Source organism: Microtus oregoni, unplaced genomic scaffold (assembly GCF_018167655.1).
Source record: "Microtus oregoni isolate MIOR12 unplaced genomic scaffold, Mior012 000006F_ref0000085, whole genome shotgun sequence".
NCBI lineage: Eukaryota > Metazoa > Chordata > Mammalia > Rodentia > Cricetidae > Microtus > Microtus oregoni.
The window spans coordinates 40,615,375-40,634,516 of record NW_024543065.1 but is presented as its reverse complement, the minus strand read 5'-3'; the positions used below and the strand labels follow the sequence as shown (position 1 = coordinate 40,634,516).

Genomic DNA, 19,142 nt, shown 5'->3' with positions numbered 1-19,142 from the left:
TGTGTGTGTGTATTTTCTTCCTTTCTTTCTTTCTAACACTTTTTTTCCTTTTGGTGTTTCCAAGACAGGATGTTTCTACTATGTAGCCATAACTGTCCTAGACCAGGCTGGCCTTGAACTCACAGACATCCATCTAATTCTTCTTCCCAATGCTGAGATTAAATGGGATTTGTCACCATACACAGCCCCAGTTTGCATTTTCTTAAGAACATACATGTTGCCATGCCTTTAATCTTGGCACTTGGAAGCAGAGACAGGCAGATCTCTGAGTTCGAGGTCAACCTGATCTACAGACTGATTCTAGAACATCCAGAGCTATACATAGAAACCCTGTCTCAAAAAACAAAACAACAAGAATATACATGTTAAGTGTCTTCTGTTGGTTATCTAGAATATATGTTATATATTTACCTTGATACACATCATATTTATTACAGGTTTCCTACATATATATTCTTTTTAAAAGATTTATTAATTTTCATGTGTTTTGATGGTTGTAAGCCAGCACGTGAGTGCTGGAAAATGGAACAAGGTCCTTCCTAGCAGTAGTAAGTGCCCCTAATTGTTGAACCACTGCTCTAGTCCCCAAATATATTCTTAGTGAATACTTTATCTGTTCTTTTTAAAATTATCCATGGCAAGTAGTAGTTTGTAGTAAAGTGTTGTTATGACTCTTCGGTTCAGGCAGGTAATGAACTTTGGTCATATTCATCCCTCTGTTACTCTTTCTCATCCCCAATCTTCCTTACTCTGCTCCCCTTCCACATCTTTAATGGTTTGAATGTGAAACATAACCCCACGGGCTCATGTGCCCAGACAACATGGCTGTGTAAGTGGGTCACAGACGGTAGACCTTGAGGTTTATAGTTGTATGATGGTTGGTTTTGATTGTCAACCTGACACAATCTAAATCGCCTGGGACATCTTAATGAGGAACTGTCTACATTAATTGGCCTGTGGTCATGACTGTGGGGATTTTCTTAATTGGGTTTAATTATGGTGGGAAGACCTGCTCTGACTTTGGATGGCACCATTTCTTGGGTCACCCATTTTTATTTTTATTTTTCCATTCAAAAATTTCCACTTCCTCCCCTCTTCCCATTCCCCTCTCGCTCCCCCACTCACTCTCCTCCCTTCCCGTCCAGTCTTAAGAGAGGGCAGGATACCCTGCCCTGTGAGAAGTCCAAGGCCCTCTCCCCTCCATCCAGGCTTAGGAAGGTGTGCATCCAAATAGACTAGAGTCCCAAAAAGCCTGTACATACAGTAGAAACAAGTCCCAGTGCCATTATCAATGACTTCTCAGTCAGCCCCTATTGTCAGCCACATTCAGAGAGTCCAGTTTCGTCACATGCTCATTCAGTCCCAGTCCAGCTGGATTTGGTGAGCTCCCATTAGAACAGGCACACTGTCTCAGTGGGTGGACCAGCCCTTCGCGGTCCTGACTTCCTTGCTCGTCTTCTCCCTCCTTCTGCTCTTCAACTGGACCTTGGGAGCTCAGTCCAGTCCTCTGATGTGGGTCTCTATCTCCATCCATCACCGGATGAAGGTTCTATGGTGATATTCGAGATATTCGTCAGTGTGGGTCACCCAATTTTCCAAGAGCGAAAGAGATGGGTATTAACATATATGCATTAATTCATTACTTACTGCTCTTGACCATGGAAGCAATATGACTAGCTGCTTCAGGTTTCTGTTGCCTTAATGTCCCTTTAATGCTGGACTTTGACCTGGAATTGTGAGTCAAATAAAGCCTATCAAATTGCATTTGGGTTGTTTCATTTCTGTTTTGAAATTGAGTCTCACCATATAGCCCTGGCTGTGCTGGAACTTACTTTGTAGACTAAATTCTCCTTAAACTGTAGATCCACCTGCTTCCACCTAGGGTGTGCTAGGGATAAAGGTGTGCACCACCAGGCCTGGTCTTTGTTGGGATGTTTTATCATAGCCTTAAGGGAAATGAAATTTACAACAGCCTGCTTCTTGTTCCACCTCCAAGCTCCCTGAGCGATGAGAAAAGCTTCCAACAAATGCTCCCCCTACACAAAACAATGTCTCCCTTGAGTTGGTTCTGTCAGGTATTTTCTCACAGCAATAAGGAAGGTAAGGAATATGACATCAGTAACTGTCCCTCATTCTTGACATTTTTTCTTCCTTGATCCTATGCATGAAAGAATGAATGTGGCACTGGCTTGGTGGGCCTGGCATATTTTACTTAATGTGACTGGGTTGTTTCTGTGAAAGCAAAGGGAGGACTATTGGCTAGGGTAGAAGACTGGAGAAGATGGGAGAGGGCTGAGACAGAGGAGAGGGATGAAGAAGAACAAAAGCCGCAGGGTCAGAGAGATGGCTCAGCGGTTAAGAGCACTGGCTGCTCTTCTAGAGGTCCTGAGTTCAATTCCCTGGAACTACACTGTGGCTCACAACCATCTATAGTGGGATCTGATGCCCTCTTCTGCTCTAAAAGCATAGAGCACTCATATACGTTAAATAAATAAATAAATAAATAAATAAATAAATAAATAAATGATATATATGCACGAAATTGTCTATGAAATGCATCATTTTGTATGTAAACCTAAAATAAATAACATTTTATTTATACTTTTTAATTTTATGTATGTATGTGTGTCTGTGTGTGAGCAGGCGCTCGAGGGCAGATGTGTCTGTTCTCCCTGCAGCTGGAGGTACAGGCAGTTGTGAGCCACCTGACTTGGGTGCTGGGACTCAAACTCAGGTGCTCTGGAAGACAGGCATGTTCTCTTAGCCGCCGATCCATCTGCCCAGCCCTGAAAACAAATGATTTTGAAAGGAAGACATGAGATTAAGAGGGAGATTGATGAAGGTGCTGGGGAGACTTGAGAAGGTATAGGCGAGATACACTGTATTCATTCATGAAATTTTCAAAGAAAGAATAACTTCAGAAGGACATAAAATAATTTGCCGAGGGGGCTGGAGAGATGGCTCAGCGGTTAAGAGCATTGCCTGCTCTTCCAAAGGTCCTGAGTTCAATTCCCAGCAACCCACATGGTGGCTCACAACCATCTGTAATGAGGTCTGCTGCCCTCGTCTGGCCTTCAGGCATACCCACAGAAAGAATATTGAATACATACATAATAAATAAATAAATATTTTAAAAATTTTGCCTAAAGATATTATAGTTACAGAATAATTAGACTAAATAACCAGAGAAAAATGATAACCAAAGTGTAAAACTAAAAAAAAAGTGGGGGGGCAGACAGGTAGGATGGTGGGAAGGGTATAAAGATAGGAGGGGCCTAGTTTGAAAGGAGGGGGCTGGCAGGAGTAGGAAGGGGATGAATATGAACAGAGGACACTATATGCAAGTATTACATTGTCAAAAAATGAGCAAATTAAAATGGAAAGCATCTTAGGTAAGATTTCAGTTGAGAAGGGCAGGTCCCAGGGTGGGCAGAGCTGCATGGCACCCAGGCTGACAGAGATGTCATCATCCAAGGCTTCTTGCTTCCTGTGTCTGTTCAGGAAGGAAACTGTGCAAACAACTATGAAAGCAACCCAAGCGTCAGGGCAAAGCTTCAGCCTGCAGGTTCCAGGGACAAAGTGGGGCCAGGAGAGAACTGTGGTCTCCTCCTGCCCTGCCAATCCTTCCTGAGAACTGAAGACCGGACCTTGGCTTAGGGAGAAGGGGAGCTATGGACATAGATTTCATATACCTGCTTTGCCTGGGTGAGTCTCCAGGGCTATGACAAGTGCTTGCTTGGATGAGAAAAGCTCACAGCAGGGTCAAGGTGGTGACTATGGAAATGCAGTAATGAGGGTGTCTATGTGTGGGTGTGAGAGACTTGGTATGGGGGGGTCTCAAGGACATCTGTATCAGTGCCACACCTAAAGACACTGATTACTGCAAGAAGTTCAAGCTCCATAAGGGTCTCTGCATCTCCTTTCGGGCACCCAGAACGTTGCCTGGTCATGCCACCAGATTAGAAAGGGGTTGAGGTGCAGGAACTGCCGAATGCAGAGCTGTGGGTAAGATGCAGATTTTTTCCAACCATCCCCATCCTGGGGCTGATTTTAACAACATAGGTTTGAACTACCCACATGTAGATATCTCGGTACATGAAGAGGAAGAGGGGGCTGCTGGCTGGGTTGCATCATACAGCAGCTCCCATTTAAGAGGCCCCTTGTTCCTCCCTGGTGCAAGAGTAGGGTCAAGATGTGTGGGCATGGCAATCAGAAGGCCACATCTGCCCCGTTCCTTCCTATTTTACTGCTCACAGTATTCCCTCCCGGTCAGTGCTTCTTTCTGTGTATGCTCTTTAGAGAGAGTCTCCAGCCACAGACCAGGTTGGCAGCTCCTCTTGGAAATGTCCTGATACAGCCCGAGCTGCTTTATTGGGGCAGCTGTACCTAAGTGTCACCAACTGTTGGTTTAGAACAATGGAAAATAAATTTCTTGATTACGTGAGTTATGGAAATCAAGGTGTAGACAACACTGGTTCCTTTGGAAGGAGAGAAGGGAGATCTTATTCCAGGCCTCTCTTTGTAGCTTCTGGTAACAGTTGGCAATGTGCTTGGGGGCTCCATTTATTGTTGCTATTGTTTGACATTTTTTAAATGTATTTAAAGGCTGGGGCCTTAGTCAGGGTTTATATTGCTATGAAGAGACACTGTGACCATGGCAACTCTTATAAAGGAAAACATTTAGTTGGGGCTGGTTTACAGGTTCAGAGATTTAGTTCATTATCCTCTTGGCAGGAAGCATGGCAGCAAACCATCATGCTGTGGAGGTAACTGAGAGTTCTACGTCTGAAGTGGCAGGCAACAGAGAGAGGAGGCGAGGGGGGGGGGGGCGGAACTGGGCCTGGCTTGAGCATTTGAAACCTCAAAGCCTATATCCATGGAAATACTTCTTTCAACAAGACCCACTTACTCCAACAAAGACAAATGTCCTAATTCTTTCAAATAATTCCACTCCCTATGAACCTCTAGGGGCCATTTTCATTCAAACTACCACACAGGGTTTCACTAGGTAGCCAGAGCTGGCCAGGAACCTACAGAGGTCCACCTGCCTCTACCTCCTGAGTACTGGGATAAAAGGCTTGCACCACCATAGAGTGCTCCCTTCTGAACCCCCATTAGGCACAGACCACACTCAAACACCAATTTCTAACACAAAGAGATCTCATATTAAGCAAGACACAGAAACAGCGTGGCTGAATCTTAATCAGACAGAAACAGCAGCAAGCGGCTCTGCATGAGTGAGTTTTAAGGAGAAAAAAAAAGTAGAATTGACAGTCCGTTTTGGGGATAAGAAAATGGCCAAATAGGGGACACAAAAGAAGGGGGAAGAACAGGGGACCTCTCTTGTTTGCCATGTTTGGGCCATTGGCGCCCTTCACTGACTAGAGTTTAATCATTGGATGTCCATGCCACAGCGGAGGAGAATCAACTCCTTCAAGCTGATCTCCACACACATGCCGTGGTACCTATGATCTCCACACACGCCATGGTACCTATGATCTCCACACACATGCCGTGGTACCTATGATCTCCACACACATGTCATGGTACCTATGATCTCCACACACATGTCATGGTACCTATGATCTCCACACACACGCCATGGTGCCTATGATCTCCACACACATGTCATGGTACCTATGATCTCCACACATGCCATGGTACCTATGCCCTCATGAGCTCTCAAGCTGATCTCCACACACACGCCATGGTGCCTATGCCCTCATGAGCTCTCACAAGAGCGCACACATGGCATAGACACACTTAGTAAGTCGCTAAATAAAAAACAAAGTGAATACAAATGTTTGCATGGGTTTCAGTATCAAGAGCCCTCCACAAGTGGGAGAAAGCCACAGCTGACGAACAGCAGCAACAGGAGGAACATCACTGATGGCAACTGTGGGTCTGGCCCCTGGAGCCATCTGGGCCAAGCCTGATGCCGCCAGGCCATTTTTCCTTTGCTCTGTTGGCATGCTACTGCATGGGTTGAGGGGCTGAAAGCAGGGCCCTGGGCAGCTATGGTTCTACAGCTTTGAAAGCTTGTTCACTGTGGTGGCTTGAAGGAGAATAACCACACAGGCTCATACATTGGAAATACTTGGTCTCTACTTGGTGAGAATATTTGGGAAGGATTAAGAGACGTGGCCTTGTTGGAGCAGATGAACTGGAGTTACAGACGGGAGCCACCATGTGGGTGCTGGGAATAGAAACCTGGTCCTCTGGAAGGGAAGTCGGTGGTCTTAACACCTGTATCTCTCCACCCCATATATATTTTATATGAATATTTATCCTTTGAAAAATTTATACACATATACTATACATTGTAATCATTTATCCCCACTCTCTTCTTTAACTCCCTCCAGGATTTCCAAGAACATCTCCCTCCCAAATCTTCCTTCCTTTTTTCCTTCCTTCTTTCTTTCTTTTTCATTACTTCTTTCCTTCCTTTTGTTCTTCCTTCTTTCTTTCCTCCCTCCCTTCCTTCCTTCCTTCCTTCCTTCCTTCCTTACCTCATTGATTTCAATTAGTGTTGACCATATGCCTATAGGTATGAGGTCATCCAATGGGACACAGGCGACCTACCTGTGGTTACACCCCTAAAGCAAAGTGGCTCTCCTTCCCTCAACAGCAATTAACTAAGGGTGGAACCTCAGAGCCCCCACCACTCCATGCTGGAATCCCCTCTCCCCAGCCCCCAAACAGGGTTTCTCTGAGTGGCCCTGGCTATCCCAAGAACTCCCTCTGTAGACCAGGCTGATCTCAAACTCAGAGACCCGCCAGTCTCTCTCCCAAGTGCTAGAATTAAAGGTATGCAACGGCTTGATCCTGTGCGGCTGGCTGCTGTGGCTTCATATAAATCTCCATGAAAGAGGGAAAATTACCCAAGGCACATTGATTTTTAAACAGTTACTGAGGTAAAAGTCACAGAACATAAAACCAATGACTTGAAAGTCTACACAGCAGGGACAGTTGGTATATTCACAGTATTGTGCAGCTACCACCTCTATCTAGTTCCAAGACACTGTCACCACCCCCACAGAGACACTATGCTCATTGAGCTCCCCACACCTCCTGCTCCTGGCATCTACTAATAAGCTTTCTGTCTCTCTGGATTTGCATATTCTGGATAAGGTATGGAACAGAACGACACAATGTGTAATTCTTGGTCCCTCACTTTTAGTTAGTATGTTTTTCATTCTGTTCTCCTTCCTCCACCTCCCAAGTGATCCTCCTGCCTCTGTCTCCAAGGGCAAAAACTACAGGAAAGTAAATTAATGCCCACTCTACATGGAGATAGAGATAGAAGCCACTGTTCTATGCATGCCAGGCAAACACTCTGCCAATTGAGCTAGATCCCAGCTGTAGACAGTCTCTTTGTGTCGGGGCAGTCAGTTCTGTCCCACCAGTTGACTCCCAAATAACCACACAGAGACTTAATATTAATTATAAATGCTCAGCCAATAGCTTAGGCTTATTTTCAACTAGCTCTTATAACTTAAATCAACCCATTTCCATTCATCTATATGCTGCCCCAAGGCTCATTTACCTCATGTACGCACTTTCCATCCTGCTCAGTTTGCATCTCATGGAGTCTCCTCAAGACTCCTCAGACTCCATCCTCCTTCCCAGCATTCTGTCTTCTCCAAAAATCCTGCCTACCTATTGGCCAATCAGCTTTTTATTAACAATGAGAACAACACATTTCACAGTGTACAGAAAGATTATTCCATAGCACTTGATCCTGAATTTAAAAGCAAGAATTAAGAAGACATTTACCTCCTGGCAGTGGTGGTTCACACCTTTAATCCCAGCACTCTGGAGACAGAGGCAGGTAGATCTCTGTGAGTTTGAGGACAACTTGGCCTAAAAATAAAGTTCCAGGACTGCCAGAGCTGCTATGTGAGAAACTTTGTCTAAAAAAATGATGATGATGATAATATTATTATGATGATGATGATGATGATGAAGAAGAAGAAGAAGAAGAAGAAGAAGAAGAAGAAGAAGAAGAAGAAGAAGAAGAAACTTAACAGTCAGTCAGTCATGGCCATTCTAATGGCTACCACCCCCTCTGCCCACCCTCAAGCTCTCTCCTAGTTAGCTCTAATTGTCAATTGACACACCCTAGAAATGGCGTAGGATCATCTGAGAGGAAAGACTCCACTAAGGAATTGCCTAGATCAAACTGGGCATGTCTATGGGGGATTGTCTTAATTTCTTGGTCACTAATTTATGCAGGAGTGCCCAGCCTTCTGCATAAATATCCCTGTGGAATATTACTTTAAACTGTGTGAATATATGTTGCCATAATTGGATTAATAAAGAAGCTGACTGGCCAGTAGTTGGACAGGCTACCATCAGGTGGGAATACCAGACTAACGACACTGGGAAGAAAGACAGAGTCGGAAGAGTTGCCAGCCAGACACAGAGAGGAAACAGCAGAAAGAGAGTCCAAGGTGAAAGAGAGGTAATGACACGTGACAGAATGTAGATTAGTAGAAGTGGGTTAATTTAAGTTGTAAGAGTTAGCTAGTAACAAACCTGAGCTATTGGCCAAGCATTTGTAATTAATATTAAGTCTCTGTGCATTTATTTTGGAGTCAGCATTCCCCAAAAACACTCAACCTACATAGCCCACTGTTGGTGGCACCATCGCTAGACAGGTGGGCCTGGGCTGTATAAAAGCGTCAGCTATATATGAGACGGGTAAGTGAACCAACAATCAGTCCTTCCATGGTTTCTGCCTCCCAGTTCCTGCCCTGATTTTCCTCAATAATTGGTTGTTGCCTTGATGTGGAAACTAAATAAACCCTCTCCTCCCCAGGTTGCTTTGGATCAGTGTTTTTATCACAGCAACAGAATGAAAGTAGAACAGATTAGAACTCAAACAAATGTGTATCTCTCCAGATAGGACACTGACGACCGAAGAAATGATTCTGGTACTGGTTGTCTCATGGTCTCAGACTTAACCAGGTGTCTTCAAGTTTGTGTGTGTGTATGTGTTTCTTCAAATAACTGAAAACATACACAAATGGTAAAATAGCAAGGGGTTTTATTCAGAATCAAAGAAAAATCACAGGTCAGATGGACTACAAAAATCATACCAGTCTATCCAGCCTAGAGGGCTCAAGAGTCCTTGGTCACTGTCTGGGGCTTCCTTTCGTGAGTCTAGGAGGAGGGACTGATTGCTAGAGGCAGGATGCAGGAGCCTTTTGGATTTGATTGATAGGCTTAGATATGTAAGCCTTTGTTGCACATATCTTTACCTAAGATGCATCTGGTCATAATCATGCATAGGTATAATACAGTAAAGAGCAATTTCCCCTAAATGTTTGTTCAAAGGATATATTTTTGACTTAGCACTTAGCACCCCAAACTTCTTCAACCTGTATTGAGCCATTTCATTTAGTTTCAGAACCCCCCTCCCAACAGTTCTTAGGGTGGAATGACATAATGCATTGTTTGGACCCTGGTATATGCATGAAGCAGGGGGTCCCAGGTTGATATGTGCATTCTAAGGAAGACAGTGTGTATATTGCTCTAGCCAAGTGGCATCCTAGGTTACTCAGTTAGCCCTACACTTGCCTACCTCGATTCTACCCAAGTCTATCTTGGTAAACCAGTGAGTTGTGCCAGGCGTATAAGGGATTACTATAGGAGCTGGGCTTACACAGTCAGTCACATCAGGAAAAAAGCGTGCCCCAGGATAAGTCACAACTGATAAAAGCAGCACCCCTGGAACTGCCCACAGCTTGTGCACACTGGAAAGCCTTTTCTCCCCAGCTATGGTGACTGCCTTTATACCCTGTACGGGGGGCCATTGTGAATATCCTGAGCTGGGAAAGCTTCACGAGCCTTGCAGGTTTCCTTCACTCCCTGAGCCTTGTGTATTTCATCTACTCCCACTTTTTTTATATACTCCTCCTCAGCCGGGAGGTAGTGTTTCAAGTCAGAGGACACAGTCTCTCTCTCACCGAGGTTTCTCTTCTTTCAGGGCTGTGCCTGTGCTATGGAGATGAGGAAGAGAACGGTGAGTTTCCACACGTTCTATGTGTTCCCTGCTCCACTCTCCGTGACCCTCTCCCTGTGTAGTAGCTGCAGGTGTTCCAGATCTGAGGAGAATGGTTTCCCCAATGTCAGTGCTACACCACTGAAGATAAAAGTATCCCGGCAGTCAGGAGTCAGGGAATACCCCAAAGTCACCCCACACAACAAACCCCACACAAGAGATTTACTGGGACAAACACACGAGAGTGATCGCCTCTGCCAGGATGAGAAGCAGTGAAGAACTAATCAGCAGGCAGGCATTCTATGTAGGGTTTCTTAGAGGGGGTAGCATTTTTCAGGGTGGGGATCCATGGGGTTTCAAGTCCTGAGCTTAGGGCGAGATCAGGAATTGGTGGTTTTCCCAACTCAGGGTTGGTTGGCCCCCAAGTTCAGGAATTGGTGGTTTCCGAGATCAAGGATTGGTTGGTTTTTGAGCTCAGAGATTGGTGGGTTTCTGAAACCCCAAAGTGAGCTTGGGCTTTTTGCCCTACAGTAGCTACTTTTCCTGTTGCTGTGACAAATCCTGATAAAGCAACTTAAGGGAGAAATGGCCTGTTTGTCTTACTGTTTGAGGTTGCAGACCCTACTGGTGGGGAGGTCACAGCAACCGGAGCTTGAGGCAACTGGTTATTGCATCCATATTCGAGAAGAAAAGAGTGGGCGGGATAAGACGGCTCAGTAAATAAAGGCAGGTGCTGCCAAGATTGACAACGTGGAAGCCCACATAGTAGAGGAAGAAAATCAACTCCCAGAAGTTGTCCTCTGACATCCACATACACACTTCACACACACACTCTCACACACACACACACACACACACACTCAAAATAAAATTTTATTTTAAAACTTTTTAAAGAATATTTTATGTATATGCGAGTTTTCACGCATTTGTGTGAATGTACCATTGTGTGCAGTACCCAGGGAAGCCAGAAGAGGTCACTGGATCCCCGGGAACTGGAGTTAGAGGCAACTGAACTGTTGTGTATGCTCTGAAATCCAGCCTGGGTCCTCTGCAAGAACAGCTAGTGCTCTTAAACATGACCCATCTCTCCAGTCCTAAACTTAGAAAGCAAAATATTTTAATCATGTGAATGTGTGTTTGTGTACATGAATTCCGTGCCTTCGGAAGTCAGGGATGTCAGACGCTCTGGAGCTAGCTAGAGTCACAGCTGGTTGAGAGACACCTAACATGGGTCCCCTGGGATGCTTGGTCTCAGGCCGTCTCTCCAGCCTTAAGGAATGATACTTAAGAACAAGAGAGCAATGAACACTTATGCTCAGTTCACTTTCTCCTTTTAAAAGAATTCTTGCATTTACTTATGTATATAGGTTTGTGGGACATGCACATGTCACAGCATGTATATGGAGGTCAGTTTTCTCCTTTTACCAGTGTGGGTCTCAGGAACCAAACTCAGGTTCTCAGGCTTGGCAGTGAGACTTTTAGCAGCTGAGCCCTCCTGCTGGCCCTCTCCATTTTATACAATGCAGGACCACCATCTAAGGAATGGTGCCACCCGTAGTGGATGGGTCTTTCCATGTCAGACTAATCAAGACAGCCTCTCACAAGCATGGGCAAAACACCTGTCTCCCGCGCGATTAAAGACTTCATCAAATTATAACTGACATTAACCGTCACACCTTCAATCCTTAGAATTCTAAGAGAGGTTTACTGTGATGGAGAGTCAATTAACTCTGAATTCTTTCCAGAGGAACTTCCCATTCCTTCCATCAGTGCCTGGCCCAGCTCTGTGGTCAGGTGCAAGAGTAACGTCACTCTCCGATGCTGGACTCATTTCCAGAACGTTACAGTTACTCTGGGAAAGTTGCACAACTCTGGGTACCAGCAGGAGCTACGATCAGCGGCAAAGGAGGCTGAGTTCCACCTCACTCACGTGCAGCCTGAAGATGCTGGGGGCTATTTCTGTGCTTACAGGACAGCAGCCTCCCGCAGGTGGTCAGCACGGAGTCAGCACCTACAGCTGGTGGTCACAGGTGAGCCGAGCAGCCTCAGACCCTCTCCTCATACGTTTTGAAATTACACTTTTTTATTTATTGTGTGTGCATGTGTGTACACATACGTGCCCCAGCCTGTGTGAGGAGGTCAGGGGACAAGTTGTGACACTTGCTTATCTCCTTCCACTGTGTGGGTCTGGGGATCAAACTCAAGTCATTGCACTTAACAGCCAACAACTTTACCCATCGAGCCAACCCTCAAACTCGGTGTGTGTGTGTGTGTGTGTGTGTGTGTGTGTGTGAGAGAGAGAGAGAGAGAGAGAGAGAGAGAGAGAGAGAGAGAGAGAGATACGGGTGTACATGTGGGCGCAAGGGTACCATGGCACACATGTGGAGATCAGAGGACAGCCTTGGATGATGGTCTTTCTCCCGCCTTGTTTGAGGCAGAGTCTCCCTTTTTCATTGCTGCTGTGTACCCCGTGCTAGCTGGCCTGAGAGCTTTCAGAGGTCCTTCTGTCTCCACCTCCCACTTCCCTGAGGGGGTGCCGGACAACCGGTACTACCAGACTTACCAATCCAGTTTTACACGGGCTCTGGGTATCTGAACTCAGGTCTCTAATACTAGGTCCTTTACCCACTAAGTCATTCTCCCAGCCTTGCTTCTTGAGTTTTAAAATATTAATGTTATAATAATTATAAATATAATTAGCTATAATTATAGTTTTATAATTGTATATACTTTGTATATTTAACTATTTATATTTATAACGTCATCTGTTTAGTTTTCAAATAATTGTTATAATTATTAATAAATAGATGTGATTGATTGTATTTATAATAATGACAATGACAAGGTTGGCCTTGGCCCATGCTGTTCTTTAACTCATTATATAGTTAAGGATGGCCTTGAACTCCTGATGCTCTTGTCTTCCTCTCTTAAGTGCTGGCATTATATATGTCCACCATGACTTGTTCTGCTTTTTCCGTCAAATTTATATTATTATGCAACTCTTATACAAAGTGATAGGTTTAATGACATTTTCCTTCAAGTATATCATTGCTTGGAATTATTGGCCCCTCGCTAAGTTCCCCTCCCACTCACCCTCTTCCCAAATGGTCAGATCAGTTCCTTTGTGGACATGTTCCTTCTTTTCTAATGGGTCTCGGCTGGAGACTCCAGGAAGCAATAAAGATACAAGTCCTCAGAGGAGACTGGAGATGTGGAGTTGAGTGCAGGGGATGAGGTTCTGGCCAGGGATTTCCAATAGGTCTCGATGATGTAATATGAGATGAATGCCTCGGAAGAGTGAATTAGTAGGAAATCTGATGTAATGTAAGGTCAGTAGATCAGTAGAAGATGAATACACAATGAACCAGAGGTCACAGCTTGGAAGCAGTAACTTATCACTGGGGGTTTAGAGCTAAATATGAGTACACGGAGTCCTAATGACTGTGAATTAAAATCCATTAGGGTTATAATGTGTAACTGATTTCAAGGCAGTGAGCACATGATTGGAGCATCTGTGATCACAATACTCAGGAAGAGGACAGTCAGAAATGAAATCCTAAAAAGAAAATCATAGATAGTGAGTGATCATGCTTAGTAGTCTATAGCTGTATAGCAAATAACCACAAATTTGGAAGTTCAAAACATCCATTTTATTAGACAGGGTCTAATGTAGACAAGGCTGGCCTTGAACTCCTAACGTAGTCAAGGACAACCTTGATCTTCTAATCCTTTCACCTCTCACTCCCAAGGACTGAGATGCAGGCATGAACCACCTCACCCAGTTTACAAGGTACCAGGGGATTAAACCCAGGATTTTGCACGTGTTAGGCATGAATCAACCAACTGAGCTACATACATCCTTAGCCCCATTAAACATCCATTTATTTGTCTTACAGTTTGAGGGGGTCAGGAGGCAAATAGGTTTCGTTGAGTTTTCTGCTTTGGGTCTCGCAAGGCTGCAAGCAAGTTTTCAGGGCTGCATTTTCTTCTGGAAGCTGGATTGGGGGAAAAATCTTCTCTTTTGCACTGGTTTAAGGGGGGTTCTTAGATATTAGCATACTGTCATGGGGATGACACTCAAACACTCTACTGTTTTTGCACATTTGTTGGTTAGAAGCAAGGCCTAAGTATCTGCACTCAAGGCCAGAGGCATTGACAGGAATGTGAATATTAGGAGAAGGTAGGTGGTGGCGGCGGCTGTTCAACACAGTTCTAGGGGATGAGACATACCCAATCACACTGACATCTGAAGACGAGCCTTTGTGGGTAGAGAACAGGAAAAGCCAGTATCAGAAAGCGTGTTTCTGTAATGGAGAAATGAAGTGGAAAGGAGAACAGAGAACGAGGGAGAGTACAAGGGGAGGGGGTGAGAGGACCTACACCTCGGTCCTGTCCTGGCTTCATTTCTCTTGTTGGGATAAAATCCATGACCAAGAGGAGGGGGTGAGAGGACCTACACCTCGGGTCCTGTCCTAGCTTCATTTCTCTTGTTGGGATAAAATCCATGACCAAGAGGAGGGGGTGAGAGGACCTACACCTCAGGTCCTGTCCTGGCTTCATTTCTCTTGTTGGGATAAAATCCATGACCAAGAGGAGGGGGTGAGAGGACCTACACCTCGGTCCTGTCCTGGCTTCATTTCTCTTGTTGGGATAAAATCCATGACCAAGAGGAGGGGGTGAGAGGACCTACACCTTGGGTCCTGTCCTAGCTTCATTTCTCTTGTTGGGATAAAATCCATGACCGAAACAAAACAACAGCTCAGGGAAGAAAGAGTTTGCTAAAGCTCCAGGTTTCAGCCCATCCTTCAAGGAAATCAAGGCAGGAACTGGAGGCAGCTAGTCATGTTCACAGCCAAGAACTCACAATTCCACAGTCAAGAGCAGAGAGAGAATGAATGCACCCAAGCCTACTGCTCAGCTCGTTTTCTCTACACTGATACAATACAGGACCCAAACATAAGGAATGGCACCACCCACTTTAGGCTGTGTCATTCCTTACCTGTAAATATAATCAAATCCATCCCCACAGGCCAACATGATCTAGACAGTACCACAATCCCCTCTTCACAGGCCATTCTAGATCATGTTAAAGCGTCGATTAGAACTAACCATCACAGGTGTTTAAACTAACCATGGATTTTGTTAAACAGAACAAGACTCCACTGGCAGCAGTGCAATGGGAGAACAAAGTCATTTATTTATATGTTGTAAGGGTTTCGGGATTTTTGGATGTGGATTAGAAGGATGTAAAATGATGTTACTTACTGTATGTAGTGCTTTGAAGGAAAATGGCTTCCAACAGAAGTGGCACTGGTAGCAAGTGCGGCCTTGTTTGAGGAAGTTTGTCCCTGTGAACTCTGGCTTTGAGGTCCCTTTTGCCCAAGTTTCTTTCAGTGTGACAGTCAGCTTCCTGCTGTCTGCAAGATGTAACATTCTCAGCTCCAGCTTGCCTGTCACCATGCTCCCCTTCATGATGATAAAGGACTAAACCTCTGAAACTGTAAACGAGCCCCCTCAATTAAATGTTTTCCCTTACAAGAATTGCCATGGTCATGGTGTCTCTTCACAGCAATAAAAACCCTAAACTAAAGCTAGGCAGTGGTAGTGCAAGCCTTAATCCCAACACTCAGAGGCAGAGGCAGGTGGATCTCTGAGTTTGAGGCCAGTCTGGTCTACAAAGTGAGTTCCAGGACAAACAAGGCTACACAAAGAAACATTGTCTGGAAAAACATAAAAAAAAAAAACCCTTAAACTAAGACACTGTGTTTTAGATAGTGAAATGTTTTCTCTTTGGGGGGAGGGGGAGAAGTGTGGGAGGAGGGGGAGAAGGGTGGGAGGAGGGGGAGGGAAATGGGAGGCTGGGAGGAGGTGGAAACTTGTTTTTTGTTTATGTTTTTTTTCTTCTTTTCTCAATAAAAAAAAAACTCTTAATTGACAAAGATTGTACTCAAGGTGCACATTGCGTAATGATTATTACAAACTGAATACATTCCTCTACACCCACACTGTACATCAGAGTCCCACAAATTGATAGATGAAAATTTCCCATCTTTTCATTAAGTACATTCTGGAGAATGATCTATGATAGCTATATTTTCTACTTTGAATGAATGAGTTTATTAAGTAATAAATAGTGAGAGGGAGGTGATAGAAGGAGAGAGAGAATAAATTACTAACATGGGTACTCAATATTGTGGTGGTGCCTGCTTTTAGTCATCACGCAGAAGGCAGGCGTATCTCTGTGAGCTCCAGCCCAGCAAGGGGTACACAGTGAGACCCTGTCTCAAAAAAAAAAAAGGGGATGACAGCTGGAAATACGGCTCAGTGGTTAAGAACACTGACTTCTCTTTCAGAAGTCCTAAGTTCAATTCCCAGAACCCACATGGTGGTTCAAAACCATCTATAGTGGTATCTGATGTCCTTTTCTGGGTGTACATACAATAGAACACTTATACATCAAATAAATATGTCTTTAGATTTAAAAGAATGGACACCAAAATATCCAGCAAGGAGCCTTGACTATTCATATCTCGAAGGACCAGAACTCCCCTCACCCCATGGCCCTGCTTGAGCAGGGCTAGACCCCTTGTTCAAAAGGTGCCACAGCCACCCAAGACAGTGCCACCAGTTTGATTACTGGGTTTTCTGGCTTCTGGCTCTTATTTTGTTTTTAGTTTCAGGCAGGATTTCACAAGCACTTGAGGCTAGCCTGAAACTTACTGTATCACCAAGGCTGGGCTCTAACTCAAGATCCTCCCACCTCTGACTGGAGTCCTGCGATTCTCAGAGTGTGCCACCACACACTGTGTCTGGAGCCTCTTAACTGCTCTGCTAAACTGTTTGGGGAAGCAAACTGATTCTGTGACTCCGTTCTTAATAAACGATCAAATTTATGGCTGTGGGTGAGATGCTCACATGGAATTTTTCCCGTGTGTGAGGCTCTGCCCAGCCCTCTCCAGCTCCTTCGACACGTGTTCTCAGGGATATCTCATGATACAGCTGCCATTTCCGTCTCCGATGTACAGATGGAGTGGGAGGAGGTGGAGGAAATCCCGCCCGACCATCAAACAGCAAACACATCATCCTTACCACCTTCAGCTGCCTCTGCATCTCTCTCCTCTTTGTCTCCATCTACTTTATCTACAGATGCACTCAGAAAGGTGAGTTAAGAAGAGTTATATATCCATGCATGGGAGAGAGAGAGAAAGAGGGGGGGGGGGGGAAGGCAAGAGAATGATTCTGATAAGATGTGGGCGAGGTGGCACATGCCTTTAATCTCAGCACTCGGTAGGCAGAGGCAGGTTACTCTCTGTGAGCTCAAGGCCATCCTGGTCTACACAATCATTTCCAGGTCAGCCAGAGCTACATAGCGACACCCTGTCATTCACACACACACACACACACACACACACACACACACACACACACCACATACTCATACAAACACACACACACACACATGTAGATGTGTATACATAGATATATGTGTAAATTCTTCTTCCTGGTATGTTTTATAGGTTTGTCACACAAAGAGCCTCCCAAGAGGTAAATGAATGCACAGTCTTCGGCAAGCTTCATGCCCCACTTCCTTCCCACTCCATTCTTCTAAGACCCCATTTAAATATCGCCAATTGCTACCCACCCCAGCCTATTTCTGCCTCACTTTCCTCTCCATCAAGTCTTCATATCCTCTACTTCCACTTTCCATTCATATCCTCTCACCCATCTCCCCCTCCCCCATCCCACTCTCTCAGAACCAGCCATTCTGATTTTCCAAAGCAGGAGGAGGCAATAGGTAAGTGATAAGATACCAGAAAAATCATGAGTTTTTCTTTTTAAACAAAGGGATGAGCCCTTGTATATACTGTTGGTGGGGGTGTGAACTAGTGCATCCAGTAGTGGAATCGCAGCAGGAACTAGTACAGTGTGGAGGTTCCTCAAAAATACAAATAACAGAACAAGCAAACGATCCAGCTACAGCTCTCCTGAGAATTTGCCCACAGGAAAGTCCCCCACACCCTTATATTAACAGTTCAGCCCTAAGTTTCAGTTTCTTCCATGGGTTCATTCCTCCCAGCCTGGCCTGACACCAAGAAAGAGATTTATAAAAAAACGCACCCTGGGGGCTGGAGATATGTCTTTGCCTTTAAGAGCAGCTACTGCTCTTACAGAGGACCTGGGTTCCATCCCCAACACCCACATGATAGCTGCCAGCTGTAACTTCAGTTCCAGAGGATCCAATGCTTTCTTCTGGCTTCCATGGGCTCCTGCATACGCACACTCAGGAACACACACACACACAAACAAAATTTTATATATATATTGCCTTTAGTCCCAGCACTCGAGAGGCAGGGGTGAGGTAGGTGGATCTCTAAGTTCAAGGACAGTCTGGTCTACACAAAGAAACCCTATCTCAAGATGTACCCTGATTTCAACTGCAACCTGGGTATTTGGAGCCTTTCTAGCCCCACAGGTAGAGAGAGGAGTGTGGCCTTAGATGGGTAAGCTACCCCTGAGTTTATTGGGTGTATGCTGTCAGTTAGAGACCCCAGTCTGATTATTTAAGTGCATCATTGTAAGGTTTCTCTAGTATGGACTTCTTTGTTTCAGTGACGCTGAGAATGATCACATGTGTAAATATGAGCATGAAGCCAGCTGCGCTGGGTGACACCTGGAATCCAACACTCAGGAGGCTGAAGCAGAAGACTGTGAATTTGAGGTCAACCTAAGCTGCATACAGAGAGCATATCTCAACAGACACACATAGAGAAGCACACAGGGATGCACACAGACAGACAGACACGCACACACACACATACACAGAGACAGACACACATATGTACACACACAGACGACACTCAGATACACACACACATGCTTTTCTTCCAATATTCTGTCACTCGACTTTGCAAGGCATTGTTTTAATATAGGAAGAAATGGAAGTGTGAACATTTGGATCCTCTATATAAATATCCTTAGCTCATGAGAAGATTTTGAATAATTTTCTCTTTTTATGATTTTTTTTTGATGTTTGGGGTTTTTTATTGTTGTTGTTTGTTTGTTAAAACAGGTTCTCACTGTGTATCCCTGGCTGGCCTGGAATTTGCTATGTGGATTAGGCTGGCCTTGAACTCAC

The 19,142-nt window shown here is 44.8% G+C and overlaps 2 protein-coding genes across 2 annotated transcripts; both read left to right on the top strand.

Annotated features, from left to right (window-relative positions):
- Positions 1 to 3,671: 3,671 nt before the first annotated feature.
- Positions 3,672 to 12,602, top strand: Vstm1 (V-set and transmembrane domain containing 1). The gene is made up of 4 exons (XM_041654474.1): positions 3,672 to 3,705; positions 9,992 to 10,027; positions 11,752 to 12,036; positions 12,484 to 12,602. Exons 1-4 carry the CDS (start codon positions 3,672 to 3,674, stop codon positions 12,600 to 12,602), a joined length of 474 nt encoding a protein of 157 aa, XP_041510408.1.
- Positions 12,603 to 16,890: 4,288 nt separating this feature from the next.
- Positions 16,891 to 18,777, top strand: LOC121449082. The gene is made up of 3 exons (XM_041653283.1): positions 16,891 to 17,166; positions 17,524 to 17,801; positions 18,617 to 18,777. Exons 1-3 carry the CDS (start codon positions 16,922 to 16,924, stop codon positions 18,733 to 18,735), a joined length of 642 nt encoding a protein of 213 aa, XP_041509217.1. The 5' UTR covers positions 16,891 to 16,921; the 3' UTR covers positions 18,736 to 18,777.
- The last annotated feature ends 365 nt before the right edge of the window (positions 18,778 to 19,142 follow it).

What these genes read in the sequence shown, in the direction of transcription:
- Vstm1 (XM_041654474.1), top strand. Translation starts at nt 3,672, where the DNA reads ATGGACATAGATTTCATATACCTGCTTTGCCTGG. An exon ending in TGGAGATGAGGAAGAGAACG is followed by an intron (nt 10,028 to 11,751) that starts GTGAGTTTCCAC and finishes AATTCTTTCCAG; the next exon opens with AGGAACTTCCCATTCCTTCC. An exon ending in CCTACAGCTGGTGGTCACAG is followed by an intron (nt 12,037 to 12,483) that starts GTGAGCCGAGCA and finishes ACCCCGTGCTAG; the next exon opens with CTGGCCTGAGAGCTTTCAGA.
- LOC121449082 (XM_041653283.1), top strand. Translation starts at nt 16,922, where the DNA reads ATGGAATTTTTCCCGTGTGTGAGGCTCTGCCCAGCCCTCTCCAGCTCC. An exon ending in CTACAGATGCACTCAGAAAG is followed by an intron (nt 17,167 to 17,523) that starts GTGAGTTAAGAA and finishes TATGTTTTATAG; the next exon opens with GTTTGTCACACAAAGAGCCT. An exon ending in AAAGCAGGAGGAGGCAATAG is followed by an intron (nt 17,802 to 18,616) that starts GTAAGTGATAAG and finishes TCTTTGTTTCAG; the next exon opens with TGACGCTGAGAATGATCACA.